Raw genomic sequence first — 23,360 nt, 5'->3', positions numbered from 1 at the left:
CAGTAAAAAGGGTCAGGATCCTTCATTTACACATAAATTCAGTTTATAGACTATTGTAAACTTTGTTGTGATGGTTTGACATTTTAAAAAAAATGGGTCCCAAGAAAAACAGTTTGGGAAATACTGCACTAGAGCACCAAATGTGGATTAATCCACTGCTGAAAATAGTCCCAAACAAATGCACTAGTTCATCCTATAACATTTTTTTTTAAAAATGGTGTCCAGCTGTTTCAGGAAATTACGGAGCTTTTTTAAAAAATGAAGCTAGGCTTGGGGCTGAGAGCCACGGACAAGGTAGGGAGGTAAAACAATATTAAGAGGCTCTAACACATTGTTGGTTTTGAGAGGCATCAAGTAGAAAATATCAGAGATCAAAATAAAATTTACAGTCCACATATTAACAGGACAAAATGGTAAATGGACTGCATTTATATAGTGCTTATATACCTTACCGGGCAAATAGCTTTACTAATTGGCTCTCATTCAGCCATTCAAATGCACACTCACTCACACACTGATAGAGGTGACTTCAAGGACACGACTTCCAGGACACTTCGCCTGAATCGCCAATCTTGTAATTAAGGGACAAACTGCTCTACCTCCTGAGCCACAGCCGCCAAGACAACACTGGATCAGTGATTAAACCTGCATACATGTCAGTAATCAGGAGAGGATTTATTAAACAGCACAAAAGTCTTGATACTTCCACATGTACATAAAATCATAAATATCCCCCCAAAATCAAAGTTACACCCTCCTTCCTTTAACGGGATCATAGTCATTGTTATTTCAATGCGATAAGCCAGATTATATAAACCACATATTAATAAACCATTTACACTTGAACTGAACATTCTACAGTATTAAGACACAGATGTTAGATAGTCGCTCTGTAGAGTCAAAAAACAAAAGTAGTAGTAGTTGTCATTAATCCCGGTTATTGTAGATAAAAAAAGAAACCCTACGCAAGCTAAATGTGCTACTGTATTTACATCTGCCTTCTAAAAACGTCTCTTTTACACACTCGAGTGTGTGAGGGTCACTGAAATCAAAAACCTTTATTGTTTGTTTGGCAAACGGAAATCCTTTCAAAATGGGGACGTTGGGAGTCTTTACATGAAACAAATGTATTATGAGAAACTCATGCATATACAGTTTAAACGGATAAAAACCATGGGTCTGAAAGAAACTAAACACCATGGGGTATTTTTTTTTTTCCTGCAAGTAAGCGATGACAATTTGTGATGGTGCACACTCTCCTGTTTTCTGTGTCTTCATGTCATACTGTATGGGTTATAGCTGAAGAACAGCAGGGCTGGCTGCTACAGCGTCCACGTGTATGAATCACTCAAAGTCACATCCCAGATGTTTGACGGTAGGGTCGACTACTTCTTACGAGGACATAATTTGCCATCTTGATTCACCCATTTCTGCACTTACTTCCTGACACCGTGAGGGACAGAATATTACCCACATCCGTCCTGCACCGTGGAGTTGTTTGGTCAAATCGGACAGAAAATCAACACGGCATAAACCCCAAAACTTACTCAGCAATATGCGAACACCGATGCCTTAAGCTATGATATATCACACAGTGTGGTGGATCGGATTTTTAGCGGTGGAAAGAAGAGCACTCCGACAGTCACCGACAGATTAAAGCCATCTTGTCTTCTATCAGAACTCAGCTGTTTCACCTTCTCAGGTTTTACAACACCTCTGGTTGAGTATACACAGCCGTGCCAGGTTTCTTTTGCGTATATTGGACATTGTCATCTGCATACTTGCATAAGACTACGTAGTAGAGGTCTTCACAGGTCTGAAATTCTATTCCCAAATAGAAAACCCACCCTAACTTTAAGAAATTCATTTTCAAAAAGAAACCTCATTATGATATATATATATTAGAAGTGATAACAGTCCGTTCGGATCCACTCAGGCATTAGACATACTGACAAACAGACCTGAGATCTGCAGTGACAGAACTGGTCCACCGAAATTATAATTTGGACCCAAGTAGAGCCCGACCCGATATGGAATATTTGAGGCAGATACAAACACTTGACAGTTAAAAAAAATGTGATTAGAAAATTTCTGCTAAGATCGTCTTTTTTAACAAAATGCATATCAGTGTCGGTGCTCTCTGATGGACAAACTATGTAATGTGGACAGTATTTCTATATGACCTCAAATATATCTTTGGTCTTTAATATTTGTTTTCTGTACTGACATTTCTTGTTAATTATCAGCTGACATATATAATGACTGTCATGAGCTTATAGCGGTCCATTTATCAGTCAGCTTTCAGACCCCAATCAGGTCTCGTTTACTAAGAGAACTTGTGAAGACCTCTACTACGTAGTCCAGATCGCGCTCGTCTTGTAACGGGGTTAGACTGATGTAACATCAGCTACTGACTGTGGAGCTGGAGACGTTGTATTTATTCTACAGTTTAAGTTTCAGTGTTTGAAAGTGATAAAAAACTCTCCAACCACTAACCCCACAGGAAATGGTTTCATTAGCTTGGTTTCTAATCGTGTACTTTGTGTCCCGTGATGGTCTAAAACTGGCTTTCATTATCCAGCCACAACGTTTATCTCTAACTACCGGATAAAAACACGATTGATGTCGGGGCTTATCTACAACGGTTCAGTTTAAAATGGAACTCAAAAAGTGTTTCAGAGTAATATATTAAAAAGAAAAACACAGTGTAAATGAGAACTCTCCCAAACACAAGAATGAAGGGGTTTTCAAATGTGGAAATCTCAAGCCTTGATGAGAAATATCAATTACTGCATTTTAAGGCCTCAACACATCTGTTGCTCTGTCCTTAACCTATTCAAGAAAAGAAAAAAAAGCATCAACACCAACGTAAAAGCATAAATCATCTTAATCAAATAAAGAAACAAGCCATGGCCAAAACTGCACCAAAGAAGACCTAGAAAGAAACATAAATAAATACTATTGTTGAAAAGACTCGAGGGGGGTTACAATATTAAGGCAATGCAGTGGCATGTTCTTGGTGTTTTTTTTTCTCATGGAATTCTGGACAATTTAAAAGAAAAGCAAAACAAAAAAAATCACACAATTTAAATATACTCATCATTTGAACACATGAACAACAACAAATAAATCTTCTTTTAGGGTTTATGCATCCACAAAAACCTGACAGCATTTTTCTCTGGCTGGAGCCGGACACCCTGCTCTTCACAGTGGCAGGCACTGGACCCCCACATCCTCGCCCTGCGTTACTGAAACCAGACAAACTGCAGCAGTACAACCTCATCTGGAGCACCCTTACAGCCAGTGCAATGCTCAAGGTTGCCTCTAACAAAAGAAGAACAATCCCATGACTTTGTGGGCAACTAACATGGCTGGCGCTGTGGCAAAATGAAATAAAAACAACTAGAATTTAAAATAAAATTAAAAAAAAAAAAGCTCATTACATGTCAAAGGGAGAATTAAGAAAGGGATTAAAGACTGGATGGTCCAGAGGATAGGTCACACCTCTCGCTCTAGTGAATGTAGGCTCTGTACACTGCAGAGATATCATTGTCTGACTGGTCCAGTGCCTTAGCCCTCTTGTAAACCTGCAACAGGAACAGAAAAAAGAGTTTCAGTTATTGTATTCCACATGATTCACTCCTATTGGTATTCTGGCATTTATCGTTAGAAAGGATTCAGCATTACTGCGGGTGGATGAAACTAAGTTTCAATGGGGGGTAAACGAGGCATTTTCTGTACACTACCAAAACACACAATGGTTTGGGCAAAACACAACTCTTGACCCAGGCTAATGGCTTCAATGGTGATACGTCATTCGTTACACTCCACCATACTAATGTGTTAAAAAGACAAATGTCTGGGAGCACCGAGCACCACAGGAAGTGCGCCAGTGGTCGATCCCAACTTTCGTAGTGGCCAAACGGCGGTACTGCAACTTCCGTGTCGGTCACGTGATGCCATTGGGCCCAAAAAGACTTTTTCCCATAAGATTACATTGGGAAAGAGACGTCTGGGACTCAGCGGATAATTTTTTTTGGAGGTGAATCAACTCCCCAGTATGAAAACTCTAATAGCCCTTATTTAAATCATTAGGTCCTAAAAGTTGTAAAATGAACTAATAGCTGAATCCAGAGTTATTTCCCTTCCTCCGTTCATGTGAATGAGACCCAGACCGAGGCTGGAGCGCAAGCCGTGACGACGGCGTGACGTTGGGACCCCGTGACCGAGTCATGCGACCGCAACTGCGCATGTTCCATGTGACCAAGATCCGGGTACTTTTCCAGACGGAAGTCGAGCCATTTAGGCTTCATGCGCCACTGAGCAACTTTCATAGGAATGACCGGGGCCCCGCCTCCAACGCTGTATCCAGTTCTCTTTATACATCCGTGGTGTGCACCAGTGTCCTCTACACCAGCTGATAATGTGTGTGTTTCATTAATTAATTTCATACATGATATTGCTCATTTCAATTTCGTAACAGTAATACTGTTTTCATTCTTCAGTTATTTCTATGGCTTTTAAGCTACAGTCAATAAAACTTGACGTTCCCTGTATATGTTTCACATTAAAAAGTCTGCTGTGCAAACAAAAGCTCTATTGACAGTATCCACACCAAATTTAAAGGAAAACATGGTGGTGTCCTGATGGTGGTGATAGAGGAAAGGCCTGGGCAGGAGTCATCCTCTAAGGGCCATGAACATCCATACGGGCTGACACTAGGGCTGACACGATTCACCTTTCTCCCGATTCAATACTATCACGATACTTGGATGCCGATTCAGTGTGTATTGCGATTCGATATTATGACTTATTGCGATTTTTGTTGACTTTTTTAACACTAGACCACGGGGGAAAAGTTCAATCATACACTTCTAGGGACTTTACTTTGGAAATCTCTAAATTAATACAGTTAAACTGTTTGATATATTTGACTTCAGGACATCTCTGACTGCATATGTGCTGAAAATCAATCAGTCACTGTCAGCCATTATTTATTACATTTTTTTCCAGCAACCCAAAAATCAAAGAGTAAAGACATTTCCCTCACAAATTAGTGGTATTTTCTTTTTAATTTATAAGGGACATGTAATGTTTTATATTTTCTGGTGAATATAATCCAATCAATCTTATTTCTTTATACGTATTTTGTAAACAGCTTCCTTTGTTAACACCTTATTTTCAAAACCGGACGTAGTCACACGAGTATACTTCCGCTAGCTCTCCCGTCAGCTCCGTTCTCTTTATACATCCATGTTCAGCTCCGTCGGGGCCGTTTGAATGCATTTAACATAAATGTCAATATCTGGGTGCTCTACAGTTGTAGCGTCGGCGACGAGACGAAAGCGACGGCCGGCTAGACCGCGCATTCATGTGGAATGTGCCCCGTATATTTTAAACAAATAATCCATGAGTACTGAGAAGCAGGCGGTGTTTTAGTCACCAATTCACAGTAAAAAAGAAAGATTAAATGTTATTGTTGTAAAAGATTTTCAGCACAAAAGTAGCAACAATCCTAGAATTGTACCTCATTGGCAGCTGCAGCCATTGGGGTTGGATGGTTGGCCATGTCGCCCATGGAGATGGCTAGCCTCAGGTCCTTCTGAATATGTTTCAAATAGTAGTCTGGCTTAAAGTTGCCCTGTAAAATATCTGGAAGAGGCAGGAAGAAAGGTTTTTATTAGCCTAACTTCAAACATATTTTACTAGATTTTTGTTTAAAATGTCTAACAGTGTTCATATAACCAGTTTTCCATAACCACAAACTCAATACTTTACCAGGTAAGATTGAAAGAAAATTGACTACTAAATACAGTGAATAAAAGACAACCAGTAATCAAGGTCAAGTCTGAAAAGCAAACGACTTCAAACGTCCCTTGTGTGGACTTACTTTGGCATTTCTGGTCCACAAAGGTGCTTGCCATCTGGCCCTGGCACAGGATGTCCAGGAAGGTCTGCTGTGATTGGCCTGTGGCCTGGGCCAGGGTCAGCCCCTCTGCAATAGTAGCCATGAAGCTTCCCTGCACCATGTTGAGGATCAGCATCATCCTCGCTGCATTTCCTGCTTCACCTGAAAACACATACACACGCATTCGTAAATGCATATACAAAGTAGGGATATGCAACAGTCTCCACTCTGAAATGACGATCATCCTTAGTGTGTCCATGTTTAAAAAGCAAAATACTAATAAATCCATCTGCTGATGGTGAAATCTGTTCCAGGAAGCGATCTTATTGATCTCTATTTAATGCCGTGTATAGAAGCACGTCAGCGTCCTAATTAATAGGTCAAAAGCTGTCTAAACTGCTGTGCTTGTATCAGACTTCCTTTACTTTGTCAGTTCATTAATTCCATTAAAAAGTGTGTGACTCCAGTCATCTGGGAGCACGCAAAAGGAGCTTTTGTACAGTCCTGTATATACTATTATTCATCATAACATGCGGTCGATTTGCAGTCTAATAACACTAATAATGCTTATAATCCGTTATTAAATCAAAGACCATAAATATACCCATCAGAAGTCACTGGAATTTGATTTCCCCACGTGGGTCCTGATTATGCAGAGATGACAGTTACCTGTCAGTCTGTATAGCTTTATGTTGACTGGAATTTGAATTCCTGTTAAAGTTTTGACCAATGTGTTGCTGCATTAAAATGGGTTTACAATTGAATTATAATTCCTGTTCATTTTCAAAGATTTTTTAAACAAGTTGCTGGTGTACGATTTATGATTTTAATGATCAGTAAATTTATATCAATGTATGTATTTGTTACATTTTGTTTTACAAATGACTCGGTATTGGCCGATACTCAAAGCCCAGGTATTGCTATCGGGACTGAAAAAGTCGGATCGGTGCATTCCTATTTGGCACGCCCTCAAAAAAAAGCTAGTTAGAGTGGAGCTGGAACAGAGCGCAAACAGTTTGGTTCGGTTGACCAATCACGACAGTGGGGCCAGGTGACCAATCAGAGCAGACTGGGCGGGAGGGAAACGGATAGTTTCAGACAGAGGGTGAAAAGAGGTGCTGCAGCACAGCCGATATTAGAAAAGTGAAGCGTTTTTTGAACATTAAAGCATGTAAACATGTTCTAGTAGAAACCTAAAATACAAGTATGCACCTGAAAATAAGCATAATAGGTCCTCCGTAAAGCTCTACCAATGAATGTACACGAAATGTAGTCATTTATTTGACACCATTTGGCAGCTCAAGCATTCTGAAACAGAAACTAGAAAGAAATCAGAGGGGAGACTCGGATCTGAAATGGCAAATCTTTTCAAGGTCATTCACTGACAAGACACCTACATAATTTGCAGGTTTAGAATCTACCACATTACCTTAAAAGGAATCATTTTTAATCATTGATTTGTTTTCTTGCAGAGAGTTAGAGGAGAAGATTGTTACCATTATGTATCTGAAGCCAGCAGCCGGTTAGCTTAGCTTAGCGCAAAGACTGGAAACAGGTGGAAACAGCTAGCCTGACTCTGTCCACCTACCAGCACCTCTAAATGTTAACATCTCATTTGTTTGATCCCTACATAAAACAAAGAGTAAACATGATTATTCTCTGTTCTGCAGAAAGGTTTGTTGCCAGGCTATTTCTTGGCAGAGATCAGTGACTTCCTGGAGTGTCGGCTGGTTGCCTGGCAACTGCACAGAGCCCAGAAATAGCTAAGAAGTTGTTCATGTTAGTCTTTGCTAAAATGACCGTGAACGTGTCCAACAGTGAAACACCGAACTGCGAGCTGACTTGTAATCATCACACCCTACATACCCAGGAAGAACGAGGTCTTGCCCATGGCCTGGAAGCAGCTGCTGCAATCCTCGTAGACTGTTCTGTCACCAGCTGAAAGGATGACCAGCATCCCATCGTTGGAGAGCTGCTGGCTTCCCGCCACTGGAGCCTCCAGGAAACGGCCGCCCCGCGATGTGATCACCTGACATTCAAACATCGAATAACAATTTAATACAGCGATACCTATACTACTTCAACGATCATAACTACTACTACTGAATATAAAAGACAATCATTTTGAGGGTTTGGGATAGTTCCTGATGGTAAAAAGCTTTGAGACCATGCTTATCTCAATAGTGCATGTATTTACTGTGTACTTAAGATCCTTAAGAGGGCTGCTAGGACTGACTGTTAGTGAATACCTGTGAGAGTTCTGTGATGGTCTCTGGGTCTACAGTGGACATCTCTACGTAGCATTTGCCTGGTCTGATTCCCTGCAGCACTCCACTGGGTCCCATCACCAACTGGAGAGAAACAAACACACAAACAAGTTGTTTATTTTACCCTTAAGCCAGTGATTCACACTTCCACAGGAAGCCATTTACTGTAGTTGGGCTGGTACTCACATCCCTGGCAGCCTTTGGGTCAGAGACACAGGAGAAAGTGATATCACACATGGAGGCCACCTCTGCAGGAGTCCGGCCTAACCTGGCACCCTCCTGGATGAACAGGTCACACTGCAACACAGCAGGCAGGAGGCGTTTTCTCAATCATCAGCAGCATGCCAACACAGGATATTTCTACGGTTTGCCAACATATGCACCCAGTGTTGCCGACCTTTAGTACAATCCCTGTACTGCTGATTGGTAACCTATTTATTGCAGAATTGATCAATGCCTCCTTTTTTTGGGAAACTCTTAATCTTTCCTATCAGTTCCACAAACACGTACTGTATGTATCTTGTGTGGTTCCATCACAGATTTCCTGCTTGTTTGTCTATTTGCTTGGAGCCACATTGCTTAATGTCTTCTATGATCCACATTTTTCTCTCCAAAAACTTTGGAACTCTTTAACTTACACTTAATATACATGATATTTACCTCCGTCAAGGCCAAAGGCCTTGGGCCAAGGAGGTTATGTTTTCACTGGCGTTGGTTTGTTGGTTTGTTTGTCCTTCTGTTAGCAGGATTACGCCAAAAGTTCAAGATGGATTTGGATGACATTTTTTTTGGAGGGGTGGAGTGTAGCACAATGAACAATCCCTTAGATTTTGGTGGCGATCCAGCTCATGATCCGGATTCAGGAATTTTTTTAAGAATTCTGATCAGCCTGAGCATTAAGACCATTAAAACGCGTTGATGGCGCATGACCCCGCCTCCTTCTGAGAGCAGAGGGATATGTGTGTGGATGCGTTAGGAAAAAAGGAAATACTCAAGCAAAGTGCAAGTACCTCAAAATTGTACTCAAGGACAGTACTTGAGTAGCCTAAATGATGTACTTTAGGCTACTCAAGAACTGTAAAGGTTGTCTAGTTTTTGTGATTTGGGGCTATACAAAGAAAACGGACTTGAACTTGTTTTTTCCTTTCCCAGTAGAGGTTATCCTCTCTACAGCCTGACATGAACCAACTGTCTCTCTCATTAACTAGAGCATGAAAGCTGCTGTTACTGCTCTGTAATTGAACCCTCCTCCTGAAATATATCATCACCCGTACAAACACTGCAACGGGTCACTGACGATAATGAGGCCTCATTCATTGGACACAATATTAGTGATGATTTTAAACTGTGTGACGGTGACTCTGTGTTGCATTACAGTACCTTTTCTGCTGTGCGGTTCCACACGGTGACAACATGACCCATTTTCAACAGGTTGGAAACTATGCCGCTACCCATCAGCCCCAGACCCAGGAACCCTATCCTGAAGGGTAAAAGTCCAAAAAGAACAAAACATGAGCATCAAACACTGAAATGACAAAAATTAGGTATTCATATGTCTGCGTGGTCGTAGCTAAAATCCATTAAAGCTTCAGTAGGCAGAATGTTTTTGGCATCATTGGAGCATAATATTCCATAATAACCTTTCTGCATATTGTAATTCAAGTGTTCTGAGAGAAAACTTGACTTCTGCACCTCGTCATGGCTCTGTTTTCATACTTTCTACCTACTGCAGCTTTAAGGTTAGTGATCAAATCAATAATAGTTATCATAAGTGTTGTGATCTGTTTTTCTGGTTCATTTTAGTCTGTCATTTTGATAACGGTGTAGTGTAATAATGCCGCAGTGAGGATGTGGGAATACCTTTTATCGGTGGGTGTGATGCTGCCATTGATGGCTGTGCTGTCTGCTGCTTGGATAGATGTTGAACTTGTGTCCTGCACGATCAAAAGCATCACTTGTCAGTTATCATACTGCGGGGAAAGTGAAGCCTTGCCTAGCTTTGCTGTGCTATGCATTATTTATGAAACCAAATAGATTTCCTGAAATGTTGTTATTGAAAGCGCTACGGTTTAAAGTCAAATTGTATGAATATTAAAGTAAATCCATTAAAAGTTGGAACAGTTTGACCGGTTAGTTTGACTAAAATCCACTAGTTGCTTCACCTCTTCAATGATCTTCAGACGCTTGCTAATGGGTTCCATTGATGAGGCTGGCTGTGGGCAGTGAGGAAACAGAAAGACAGAGGTGACCAATATACTCTACACACACACACGCCACCGTAATGTCAAGTTCACATTAGATTCACTGTATCCAAAGTAAAACTAACTGTGCTATTACAAAATTATGTAGTAAATATTTGATAACATAACAGCGACTAACAAACAGCATTTAATGCAGATCAGTCACATGTAAGTCACACCTGCTCAGTATCCGGTTCAATATCTGTGCCAATTAGGAGTTGGTGCATTTCATTGCGAGTCAAACGCTCTAATAATGCAATGAAATTGTTATTTCATAGGTATTAAAGAAACTAGACTTAAACGTGGACCCGTGCCCAGGGACATTAGGTGCTGAATTTGGAAATAAGAAACACTGCTGCTTTTGGGAACTACAGAGTCTCAGATTGGATATCAAACGAGATCAGACATGAAAAGCTGACGGACAATTTGAAACCCAAATCTATTAACTAAACCAGGAAAAAAAACACAGCAGAAAATATGATATAATGTAAAATATGATGGGTCTAGAAGTCCAAATATTGAGCAGGCCTTCCTCTTACCTTCTCAGACTGGCTGAGGAGGAAGTGATGAAAATGTGGGTCGTCCTTCACAGGCTGCAACAGAAGAAGAGTTAGTTGTGACGGTGTTCTCTTTGCACATGTACTGACCTGACAGAATATAGAAACCATTTAAATCTACACTGCAGCATGCTGACACATCAGGGCCAGGATTTTCTGCTAAGAAATTTGGGAGTGATTCTATCCATGCCTAAAATACTGATTGTTTTTAGTGTTAATGATGAAAGCCTAATTGAAATTCCTGAATGTTCCTAATTTCCCAGATACATTTTTACAATTCTATCTTTAAACTCTACAATGCAGCAGAAACTCCATAACCAGTGAGATCCCTGTACGTGTTCAACTGCTGCACAAACCATTCTGGGTAAAAAAAAAAAACAACAACAGCATGTTAGCCACATTGGCTGACTTTTTTTAGAAAACTCAAACCAGTGCAGAGCAAGAAAAAACAGTTTGTTATTGAAAAGAGCTAGAGGTGTGCCAGTAACAGTATTACAACTGACACAAATGCACATGCGTTATACAATTGCAGGTGAATTCCCTCTATTAAGTTACTTTAGTATAAGGTAATCATATGGAAATGTGTTGGCAAATCACCAAGTACAAAACTTATTCTGATAGTTTATCTGGAACAGAGCGGCCTCTGACACTAGATGGCTTTTGATTTCAATGCTTCGGGTACGATGCACCTCTATTCATACGATCAGCTCAACACACAAGGCAAGTCACTATGTGGTTCTCTCCATGTCAGTGGAAACTGAGGAATTCTGTTGTTGTTAGTTACTTATGTTAGCCTTCACTGTGCCATTTTGGCCTGAAGACAAAAAAAAAAACTATTGACAGATTTTTGTCGTTTAGGTTTCTGAAAGTAGAAAAAATATGATGATCAAATTTCCAACAGGCATATATTTCATTCAATATGTTGCAATATTGTAGAGGAAATGCAGAGAATGACAGCTGAAACAAGGAAATGAGCCGATTCCGTTTATGTATCACCAGACCATAAATAAGGCTGCTGGTGACAGGTGCTCTCTACTGGCTGACTGCATTATACTGACACACTAACATCATTCAAAAAAAGTTACAAAAATCCTCTGTGAAAAATGACTATTTACAAAAATACAGTGTCCTTTTGGACTCGCAGTATATCATATGCCGTTTTTAAGAATACCAATGTTGTTGCGCTGGACCCGCAGCAGGAAACTCAACGTGTTTTATGTTTTTGAAAATGTTTCCACTGACATGGAGATAAACAGTTCATGACTCAACTTTTATTTCACACACACACACAAACACACACACATAGTGGTCATACGGGTTTAAGAGCGTTACATTCAGAGTGGTCATCAACCCTGGTCCTGAGGAGCAAGTTGGCTCTCATCACTACCAGGCACTCATAGAAAAGCAGGAAGCTGATCAGGAAGTCATCAAGCCTCACTCTCCTTTTGAGCCTCCGCATACAGAGTTGGTGACCATCTCAACAGCAAACAAACAGTTGCAGTAGTCAGGAGTGAGCACCAAACAGGTCAGAAGGGAAAAGGTCTGCAGTTGCTGGTGATTAAAGCCAAAGCTTAAGGTCAGGTAGAAGAACAGCAAGGCAAGGCAGGCTTGTTGGGAAGAGGGGGTGGAGGGGCAGGGGGGGGGCGGGAGAGGGGTTCACCTACACTGCTTTCCCATTTGAATCCTGAGCCAGGTCCAGCCCCCAGCCTCTCAAGAGTGGACGGCTCGGGGTCAGAGTCAGTTAAGTCCTTAAGGAGGAGAGAGACACATATTCACCTTCTAAAATCAAAGGGTGAATTTGTAGAGGTCCATGTCTGCCGTAGTAGGTGAGGTTTTTCTGTCATACACGGAGGAGACAGTGTTGAGGACCGAATATAAAATTCCATTCACCACCGCTATAGACGAATCCTGCGATCCGCTTTGTGTGTTCCGCGATCTAGCGGCGCCGCCATTACTGCGGTGGCAAGTCGTAGCGACTCTACCGTCTGCTAACCGTGTTAACTGGTGACTTTCAGCCCAAAGCGCCTGTGGTTGCTTGTAGTGACTTGGCGTAGATATTAAACACACTTGAGTATGTATTTAAAATGGATTAAAGTCAAATTGAAGGCTTTTACGAGGACACCTACATGTTCTGTTTGTGTTTTCAACAGCTGCAGTCAGTTAATGCGGTTAACAGACACTTTAGTACGTGTTCTGTTTGTGATGTTGAGCGATTAATGATGTTTACTTTGTGGTCATTAGGTTTCCCTGGTTAGAGCAACTAACAATAATGCCACAGTTAGTTGAATGAGTTCATTTATTCTGTTGGACCACCGCAGCCCCTAGACAGTGCCTTCAGCCCATTAACGTTAGCTACGCTAGCTAAGCAGTGTTAACTTGGCTGAAGTTACTTGTTTCACCCATGGATGTATAAAGAGAACTGGATACAGCGTTGGAGGCGGGGCCCCGTTCATTCCTATGAAAGTTGCTCAGTGGCACATGAAGCCAAAATGGCTCGACTTACGTCTTTAAAAAGTACCCGGATCTTGGGCACATGGAACATGCGCAGTAGCGTCCGCTCGGTCACGTGACTCGGTCACGGGGTCCCAACGTCACGCCGTCGTACCGGCTTGCGCTCCAGCCTCGGTCTGGGTTTCATTCACATGAACGGAGGAAGGGAAATAACTCTGGATTCGGCTATTGGTATGTTTTATAACTTTTAGGACCTGATGATTTAAATAAGGGCTATTAGAGTGTTCGTATTAGGAAAGTCATGTGCGATACCTAGTGGTAAAATTCAGTATACCGGTCCGGTCCGGTGTTTAGCCTAGTTAAGCCATAGTATTAATTTTTGTATGTTCGACTCAATAAGGGAAAGTTGTACCCGATTCTGGCGTTATGATGCTGCAATACTAAATTTAGCAGGGATGTGATTACAGGCACATCGCAGGTTTAGTGGAGACAATTTCATCAGATTGCTTTTGCGGTGAAAGTTAATGCCTGTTTTTTTTTTTTTTTTTTAAAGGTGAACAGAATTAGAGATCACAGATCTCATTCTCAAGTAGGGCTGGACGATTAATCAAAATGTATTTACCAAAATAATCGTGATTATGATTTTTGCCATAAACGAGCAGCTGTATTCTCATGTTGACATTCCCTACAGACAATGAAAGAAATCCATACATGGCTCAATGCACTAAGGAGGGAATGATGGAGTTAGAACTGTCTGTAAATCAGTGTCCTTCTCTTTGCTTCACTTTCTCCAGTCCACATTTTGCTGTGTTTTTTTGTCTTTTCTAAATAGTGTACATTTTGAGCAAAACTCTATTTAACTAATGATTGACAGGACAATGTTTAACTTGTCAGTGTCCTACTGACCTTCTCAGAGGGGTCCTTCAGGGCACTGAGATCCTCATCATCCTCCTCCAGTATTTTCAGTGGCTTGTTGGGGGTCTTCTTTCCTTTTGAGTCTCCTTTGCTGTCTGAGTTCTGTTAAAAAAAAACACAGGTTATCATTTTGTGCTGCTATTTTTTGCATGTCGAGACAGTTCTCAGCAATCTGGCAACTGTTTTGAATGTAGGATGGTTCTAAAAATAAGCAGGTTACATGTACACTGAGCAAAAGGGGATAACAGATTTCACAGATGTTGAATGCACTCATCCTGGTGGGCAGATGGCCTCAACGGAGACCATGTGTCCACCTAAATAAACATTTGCCGAGACTGAACGTAACACCAGGCACAGGCAGGCTCTGACATTAACCGTTTCAGTGGCAGTCAGATATTGTATCTGCCACTTTCAAAATCTCTGCGCTAAATGAAGGAATAACATTTTATAGATCAGATGTCATTTTAATGTTCGATATATTTTGCACTAAAAACATTGTATACACGGTAAATTACAGTGTTCAAATTACACCGTGGCTTCTGGGGGAGTCTTATTTTTCGGTGGAGGGAGGGTACTGTACTGTACTGTACTTTGCTATTGTCATCTATAGTGGTTATTTTCATAAAAACAGATAATTCAAAAGATTGTGAATATTTAAATATTTGCTTTGATTAAAAGAATTCTTGGTAAGCTGTTAGAAAGTTGAACAGGCCATAATTCCCTCTCTAATATCTATTTTATATTGCTTTGAAAACATCTCCTTCAAACAACTGGATTTATTCAAGTTTCTCACCAAAACTTAACTTTACGAGATTACATTTGAACACATCACGATAACATAATTTACCTTCTCCTAATAGTCATTTTTACTGAGTAGAGCTTGAACTCCTCAAAATTGTTACTCAATGGCCACATCCTTGTTTGTTTTGGTTTTGCTGTGGTGGCACAGCAACCACAACCTTTATACTGTATAACCATAAACTCCTGAATTATGAGTAACATTTAACTTACATATTTAGTTGTTGAGAAGACTTTTTTTTGGCATTTGTCCGCCAAAATAGAAAACCAATGTAAAATAGGCCGTGTTTCACATCTGTTGCAACTATCAAAATTAGTAATAGTTCATACCACATATATGACTTGCGTTATCTCATTCCCTATGTGGGACAGAATCGTCTTGGGGTATGTGGTGGCATTAGGCAATATTTAGGTAACAGACCAAGTGTGTGATTTCCTTTTTTCTGAACATGGTTGTGTTTCAGCGTTGTTTCCTCTCAAAGCAACATCTACTCTTCAGACGCCATTTAGCTTTGTTGTTTTTTCAGCATCATGTTGTGGGTGATTCCTGCTTTTTGCCATCTATAGATAAATAACTGAACACATTTACTGATGCATTTTATTTATAAAGTATGAGAGGCACTACACTACTCATGGCCCAATGACACTATAGTCCAGGCAACACTACTGCTGCAGAGCAGTTACCCCCCGACTACGTCAGTCTATTAGACTCATAAAGGTTTATCTTATCTTATGTTCTAGTGCCTTTGATCATAATCTGTGATGTGAACACTTCAGAGTTCCACACAGCCAAACAAATACAACTCGTTTATAGCTTAGTAATAAAATTCCACAACACTTGGAGCAGAGCTCCTTCTCTTGCATGGCTCCTGACCGAACTTTCAGCCAAGGTGGCTATCGCACTGGACGGCAATAGAGGAAGCGGTGCCACAGTCTGCTGTGGTACAGATGGAGCTTATCTGACCCCCTAGCATTCAGCACCAGAGCTGAGTGTATTGGAGCATTCAGAAACAACTGAGAGCAAACGGGGCATGCCTCACTCTGCTCTGCCCCTCTTTTCCATCACCCCTCTGTATTTCCATAACAGTTAGGTTTGCAGTTGAATTTGAAAACAAGACTCTGTTTCGTAAAATGTTTTGGTCAGCCATGCTGTTAATTAGAGCTGCAACGATTATTTGTCAACTATTAAATTAATTGCTATTTTGATATTCGATTATTCCTCCTCTAAGGCAGTTAATTAAATATCTTTGAGGGGTGGACAAAACAAGATATTTGAGGACGTCATCTTGGGCTTTAGGAAACACTGAGCCATTTTTCAACATTTTCTAACATTTAGTAGACCAAACAACTAATGGATTAGTCAACAAAAATAATCAGCAGATTTATCGACAATGAAAATAATCATTAGTTGCAGCCCTACTGTCAAAGACGGAACAAAAAAATTCTGATGCTTTGACTGCTCCTAGACAGTAATTTGAATCGTCGACGTTTAGAGGGCAGCTCTGGTACTTTCAAGCGGATTAAAAGGGTACAACAAAAGACAGCCTGTCTGAAGGAATGAATTTCCCCAAAACACCAACATTACTTAAATTAGGTCAGTGAGACATTCATGATGGTCGTTTTGGTACATTTTCAAACACAAGTCTGTAAACTTCCAACAGAAAAATGTAAACCCACATTCTCTGGCAACATCCCATCAGTGTGTCAAGTTCAGTGTCTCCCAAAACTTATTTTGTGGTTCAAGTGTTATCTGTTTCAACCTGTAACCTTATGTTAATTATTTCCTAGAAGTCTGTGTGCCTTTAAACATTCCCCTTGTCAAGGGAATGTGTTTTTGTTTTCTGATGAAGGAGGAAAAAAACACATACAATCTAGAAGTGCTAGGTACAAACTCAAATGCTGGATTGTGTTATAGGACAACCTCCTCACCTGTTCTTTCCCCTTTGCTTTCTTTAGGAAGTCTTCCACTGCATCGACCGCCTGCTGGAAACGCTTTCCTTTATTTATCTTGATCATCTCTTCTTTGTGGGCATGATAGGGCTTCAGCTGTTCTACTTTGATCCAGGCACTGGTTTTAGGCACACAGAAACACAGCTCTTACACATTTGATGGAGAAGGAAATGCAAAGTCAGTCAGAAACAGCTACCTCGATATATCCACACTTACTGGTCTTCAGTTCCAAAGAATTTCACAAAATGGCATTTTTTGCCCCTGGGCTTCTTCAAGTCCTTGGGAGGGCTTACAACCTGCAATGTAAACAAATATGGTAGTCCAATATTAACATAACATTTTTTCATGCAGATGTTCAAATACATTTTGCCTTGAAGCAGCAGTCGGCATGTTTTCAGTCCTTACCTTCCCTGGCCATGGTGGGTAACGACCAAGCTTCCCCCTGAGAGAAGAGAAATATATTTAGCCCTGGTATATGTCTAGTACAGAGACACATTACAACACACTCCATGAATCTGATGCTTCCTCAGGTCCAATTTTGTGACCAGAGGGGGATCGGGCTTTTACTATCAGGGCACCCAAATTCTGGAATGCACTTCCTGTAGAGATATGATCATCAACATCTGTATCCACTTTTAGGAATGCATTTGTATATGTTATGTCTGTATATGTAAATACATTCATGATGTGCATGAGTGTTGAAACATGTGTACAGATATATATATATATATATATATATATATAGCCTATAATGTTATTGATATGTCGTGTGATGTTCTGTTGTAATAGCTCACTTTTGCTTTATTTATCTGTTCTATTAGTTTTGAAGTGCTATGTGAATACATGTATTATTTATTATTAAATGTTTAAGACATTGCATTATGAAATACAATGAAGTATCAACTAACCAATTACACTACTTACTGCTAGGGCCAGGTATCGAAAACTATAGACCAAAATATGCCCATAGCACCGAGCATCAAAAGCTGTCAAGCACAGAGAGCTGGCAGCAAATGTCTGGTCAAACTAGTATTCTTCTGTACTTTGATCAGAGTACATCAAAATACAGCTTTAGATTATTCAAAGTTCTAGCAATTTGGCTTCTTCTGATAAATAAAATAAACATAATAAATCAAGTATTTTATTGAAAACAATTATTTTGTTTCCGCACCAAAACTAAAGTTATCCATGATATCCACAAGTGTCAAAATCCAAAGAAATATTCTTCTCTTCTTGCTGCTGGTTCTCACAATGCAAGACTACAAATACTAAATGAAAACAGGTCAACTATACCAAGCTCATAGAATACAGAGAATTCATAAAATAGCAATACTATAATACAGCATAATACAATGGAAGTGCAATGCTACCTCATCTCCTGAGGTGCATGATGTTTGTTTAGGCTGTCAGAGGTGTAAATAAATGATTGTCCCATTTTCACTCAGTGCTGTTAGAGTTCTACTTCTTCTTTTTTATACTCGCTTAGTTTGCAGTAATGCCCTCATAAGTTGTAGAATATTTCCTCTTGCCACATTTACACATGATTTCGCAGTGTTTTGAGAGATGCAACAGCACCTATAAGGCATCCACTAGTGTACCTCACACTTACACAACAGTCACATGTTATTAAGTTAGACACAACTTGGCTGTAGACGCCTGTCAGCTGCTTAAAAACAAGATTTTCAAAGCAGCTTAAGGCAACAAAAATACGTAATAAGAGAAAACAAACAGTCGCTGCATGAACTGCTGGTGTAACGTTACTGTAATGTGTCGATCAATGGGGTCTTAAAGGTCCCATATCGTGCTCATTTTCAGGTTGATACTTGTATTTTGTGTTTCTACTAGAACATGTTTACATGCTGTAATGTTCAAAAAAACATTTATTTTCCTCATCCTATCAGCCTGAATATGCCTGTATTCACTCTCTGTCTGAAACGCTCCTTTTTAGCGCATTTTGACAGAATTGCGTTGCTAGGCAACAGCTTGGGTCCATGTGTACATCCTGTCAGCTGATGTTATTTACATACACTACAACAGGAAATAAACGGGGACACATTTAGAATGTTTACGTTTAAAATTGTGTCAAGGGTCCAAATATTGTATATTTGTGACATCACAAACAGACATAAATCCTGACAGCTTGTTTCAAATGCAGAGTCTCTGAATACGGGCTGTGTGTATTTCCCTGTGGATTGAGCGTTTCAATAATTTCACAGTATTTATCTAGGACTTCAGCCTGCTTTATAATAAAAATAACATGAAAATCTCACTTTTTTATAACATGGGGCCTTTAACATAATATCATGATTAGAAACACTAACTGGTGTTAACGTTCAGGGCAACAAGAGACGATTAGTTTGACATTATTCTTCACACGAATAACTAAAAAATGTGGGTTAAATTGACCCAAATTCAGACGCTAAGAGGCACTTTCAGATCAGTATAAATAAAGGACGATTGTCTGCAGAGAAAGGGGTTCATCAGCTGATGTTATTTACATACATTGCAACAGGAAATAAACAGGGACACATTTAGTATGTTTATGTTTAAAACTGTAATGGTATAAATATTGTGTATTTGTGACATCAAAAATTGACAGAAATCCTGACAGCTTGTTTCAAACGCACAGTTCCTGAATACAGACTGTGTGTATTTCCCTGTGGATTGAGTGTTTTGATACTTTCACAGTATTTATATAGCACTTAAACCTGCTTTATAATATAAAAGACATGAAAATGAGACTTTTTACAATATGGGACCTTTAAGTAACAAACGTGTTGCTAATATACAAGAAACTAACCCCAATGTTCTTAACATAATACCATCATGAGAAACACAGTCTGACAGGGCGACAAGAGACCAGTTTGACATGATTATTATTATTGAATAACTCAAACAATGTGGGTTAAATTGACCCAAATTCAGACCCTAAGAGGAACTTGCCGATCAGTCTAGATAAAGGACAGTTGTCTGCAGAAAGAGGAGCAACAGTTAACACGGAAGAGGAGCAGATGTGAAGCTAGCTGACCTACTACAAGTCAACAGTTGACATTAGCTAGATAAGCTAGCGAAGCTCGTCACATAGCAACAACACTGAAAACGTAAAGTAACGTTATGTGTCGACGCTTTACGGATAAACTCGTCGTCGGCGCAAGAATTAAAATACCAAAACCCGGGTTGTATCCGGTAAATAACTCTGTTGTTTGGGTGTAAATCTTCTGTGTAGCTAGTCCGCTAGCTAGCAGTCTCCGACAGCAGCTGGCTGAGTCAGCTCGGCTCTGCTGGTGTCTGTTTGGGTTGAAACATCAACTAACCTAGTACCCAACACCTCCATTAATACCGTCTGGTTCACACCAACATGACACATTACCGTCAGAACAACATAACTAAACACGACTGTGTGCAATGCATGATCGTTTAGCAGAAGCAGAGGCAGGTTGTGATCATGTTTAAAGGTTATATCTCACCACACCAGGTCTCCGATCCGCAGATGCACCGTCGCCATCTTACAACTTTAATAAAACGACGCACTGAATGAGAGCTGAGAGGAAGAGACAACACACACCCACTCATCACATGCGAGGAGGACGAGCCCTTCCGCTACGTCACATCCGCTACTCACTGGGCTTATTATATACAGTACTAATAACATGTAAGGAAAGGAACAGATGACTAAAAACAAACAAACAAACATTCGGGGTCTGTTAAACAATTGGAATAAATTGGAATTAATTTAAAATGTCTAAATGATGTATTAGTTTTAGTCAATTTTGATTTTTTTAAGTTTTAAATTATCAATCATGATCAAATATGTTTTAAAATCAGTATCTTTAAAAATAAAAAAGGAGAGTATTCTTTTAAGCCATATCATTTTATGTATTTTTTTTTTTTTTTTTTTTATTTAAACCTTTTTTTAACCAGGTAGTACTCGCTGAGATTAAGAATATAGTATATCACATTTTGCTAGGTAATAGTCAAATTAATTAAGTAAATCTCATCTGCCGAAAAACTGGGATTGTTGACAGTAATGTCTACAGAAATATAATATAAATGAGTCTTATTCTCCATAGTCTTATTCATGGTCATGGTAAACAGTTCAAATGATATATAAATATTATGAACCATATAATATAATTATATCAACTCTTGTATGTATATTTATTTTTATATTATTTTATACTGTAATATATATATATATATATATATATATATATATATATACTGTATACTGTATACCGTACTGCATACTGTATATATACTGTATATATACACACACAGATGCTGTGGTAAATCTACATGCATCAACCCATACAAGAAAGTCTATAAAAAAATAAGTCTATATATTTAGACTATGGGGAATAAGACCCATTTATATTATATTTCTGTAGATATTACTCACTGTTAAGAATCCCAGTTTTTCGGCAGATAAGATTTACATAATTAATTTGATTATTATCCTAGCAAAATATTAAATACATAAAATTATATGGCTTAAAAGAATGCCCTCCTTTTTTATTTTTAAAGATGCTGATTTTAAAACATATTTGATAATGAGTGATAATTTAAAACTCAAATATTCTAAATTGACTAAAACTATTAAATTGTTTAGACATTTTAAATTTATTCCAATTGTTTAACAGACCCCGAATGTCTTTTCCTTTACTAACATTGTATTTGTTGTATAATTAATAATTTATTTTTATACTGTAAAATGTTTTTTGCAGAATTTTTATGAAAAATCTGAACATGCAAACATATTATATTGAACTTTTGAAATAAATAAACTAATGAATAAAATATATTTCTGTAGCCTGGGTGCTTCTATTTTCAGCTCAAGAGGATCACTGCCACCCAAGGGCGGGCGGACGACCATCTCTTCCCTCGTGCATGCGTGTATGTTCATGAGTGCACTTTTGTAGTTTCATTTGGGATCTATTTTAGCAGAGTAGCAGATTTAACAAGTCACAACATTATTTAGGCCTAACTGTGATAATACAAAGGAAGGACACTGGTAAGAGAACTTATGTTGTCATCTTGTTGTTTTGGCTATTTTCTGTTCTTTCTTTCTTTTTTCTTTTTTTAAATATATATATATATATATATATATATATATATATATATATATATGTGTCGCGGGGTTCTATGTCAAAACTCCGTGCAACATGAAAAACACTGGCATAGTCGGAAAACGTTGTATTAATCCCTTTTTATTATGCCGGCCTCCCAAAGTGCAATCATTGCTTACTATTTACAAAAAGTGAAAAATAGAAAATAAGCTATGTACAAAACATCAAATAGTACTGAAAATCGAGTTCCTCAATAACTCCATGATTTCTTTCAGAATAGGCAAAAACAATCCAAAAATACAATCTATATTTTACCTTCCTGAGTGTGACCTTCTCTGTCAACACTTCAAGATCAGACTCACCTCAGCTGGCCAAGATGACCCCCTTTTAAACCAATAGCCCCTCCCCTGGGCGTATTCCTTACACAGAAAAATAACAATTAACATTATTTTTCATCATAGAAGATATTTATAGTCCCTTTAACCTAGGCATATTTTACATATAAATGATATACCTCTGTCTAAACATTCCCCCCCAACCAAAACAAGTTAATTTGCAACATAATCACAATTCCAAATAATAAACATATTTAAACTGATCACATGATCTCAAAAACGCGCGAGGGCACCCTTTATAACGGGGGGATTTGTTACGGCCCTGTTTGCTCGTCAATCTCATGAATGGGACATGACAGGATGGACACGCAGCGTTTCAGCAACTGGTGAGTGAGAATCATGTTTGTGTAAATATATGCGTATAGGAAACAGCAGAACAATCAAGTGTGCACCTTTGGTCGCACTACTGATAAACAGTTTAGGGGAGAGGGATATGTCGCGATGTGTTTTAACTACGGAGTGAATGTTTTGGGACATTTTTACCTTTATTTGAGAGTGGACAGAAGAGAGGGGACAAACAGCCAGAATAGAGAGGCAAGGGGGAATAACATACAACCAAGTGTCCATGCGTCAATTGAACCATGGAACATTGCAATTACAATATACTAGGATAACGTTGTAATTTTTGTTTTGAAAAGTGCTTTATGAGTAAAGTATCTCATTATTATTATTATTATTATTATTATTATAATTAATATTGTTATTATAATTATTAACATTTCCTGCAAATAGTGCGACTACAGCAGATATAGATACAGGGCCATCTGCTCTCATTTTATCAATGTGTTTCTATTCAGATATTCAGTGCTTTGT

The 23,360-nt window shown here is 39.1% G+C and overlaps 1 protein-coding gene across 2 annotated transcripts; it reads right to left on the bottom strand.

The window, feature by feature from the left end:
• Positions 1–656: 656 nt before the first annotated feature.
• glyr1 (glyoxylate reductase 1 homolog (Arabidopsis)) lies at positions 657–20,694 on the bottom strand. Of its 2 annotated transcripts, XM_037791925.1 has the most exons (16): positions 20,554–20,694; positions 17,492–17,528; positions 17,303–17,382; positions 17,066–17,204; positions 14,330–14,440; positions 12,637–12,720; positions 10,955–11,008; positions 10,338–10,388; positions 10,036–10,109; positions 9,556–9,655; positions 8,362–8,472; positions 8,158–8,259; positions 7,775–7,937; positions 5,891–6,070; positions 5,528–5,652; positions 657–3,587 (listed from the first exon to the last, which is right to left on the bottom strand). In XM_037791925.1, exons 1-16 carry the CDS (start codon positions 20,589–20,591, stop codon positions 3,513–3,515), a joined length of 1,524 nt encoding a protein of 507 aa, XP_037647853.1. In that variant the 5' UTR covers positions 20,592–20,694; the 3' UTR covers positions 657–3,512. The 2 variants fall into 2 exon arrangements, with proteins under 2 accessions (XP_037647853.1, XP_037647854.1); XM_037791926.1 differs by lacking the exon at positions 12,637–12,720.
• Between the last annotated feature and the right edge of the window lie 2,666 nt (positions 20,695–23,360).

The sequence above is a fragment of the Sebastes umbrosus genome, chromosome 14, assembly GCF_015220745.1.
Source record: "Sebastes umbrosus isolate fSebUmb1 chromosome 14, fSebUmb1.pri, whole genome shotgun sequence".
In the NCBI taxonomy this organism is placed as follows: domain Eukaryota; kingdom Metazoa; phylum Chordata; class Actinopteri; order Perciformes; family Sebastidae; genus Sebastes; species Sebastes umbrosus.
Note: the sequence above shows the minus strand (reverse complement) of the source record. Positions and strands in the feature narration are given on the sequence as shown.

Coding starts and splice junctions, on each gene's coding strand:
- glyr1 (XM_037791925.1), bottom strand. CDS start 20,591: ATGGCGACGGTGCATCTGCGGATCGGAGACCTGGTGTG. Junction 8,473..9,555: donor GGAACCGCACAGCAGAAAAG/GTACTGTAATGC, acceptor GCTGTGTTGCAG/TGTGACCTGTTCATCCAGGA. Junction 8,260..8,361: donor ACCCAAAGGCTGCCAGGGAT/GTGAGTACCAGC, acceptor GTTTCTCTCCAG/TTGGTGATGGGACCCAGTGG.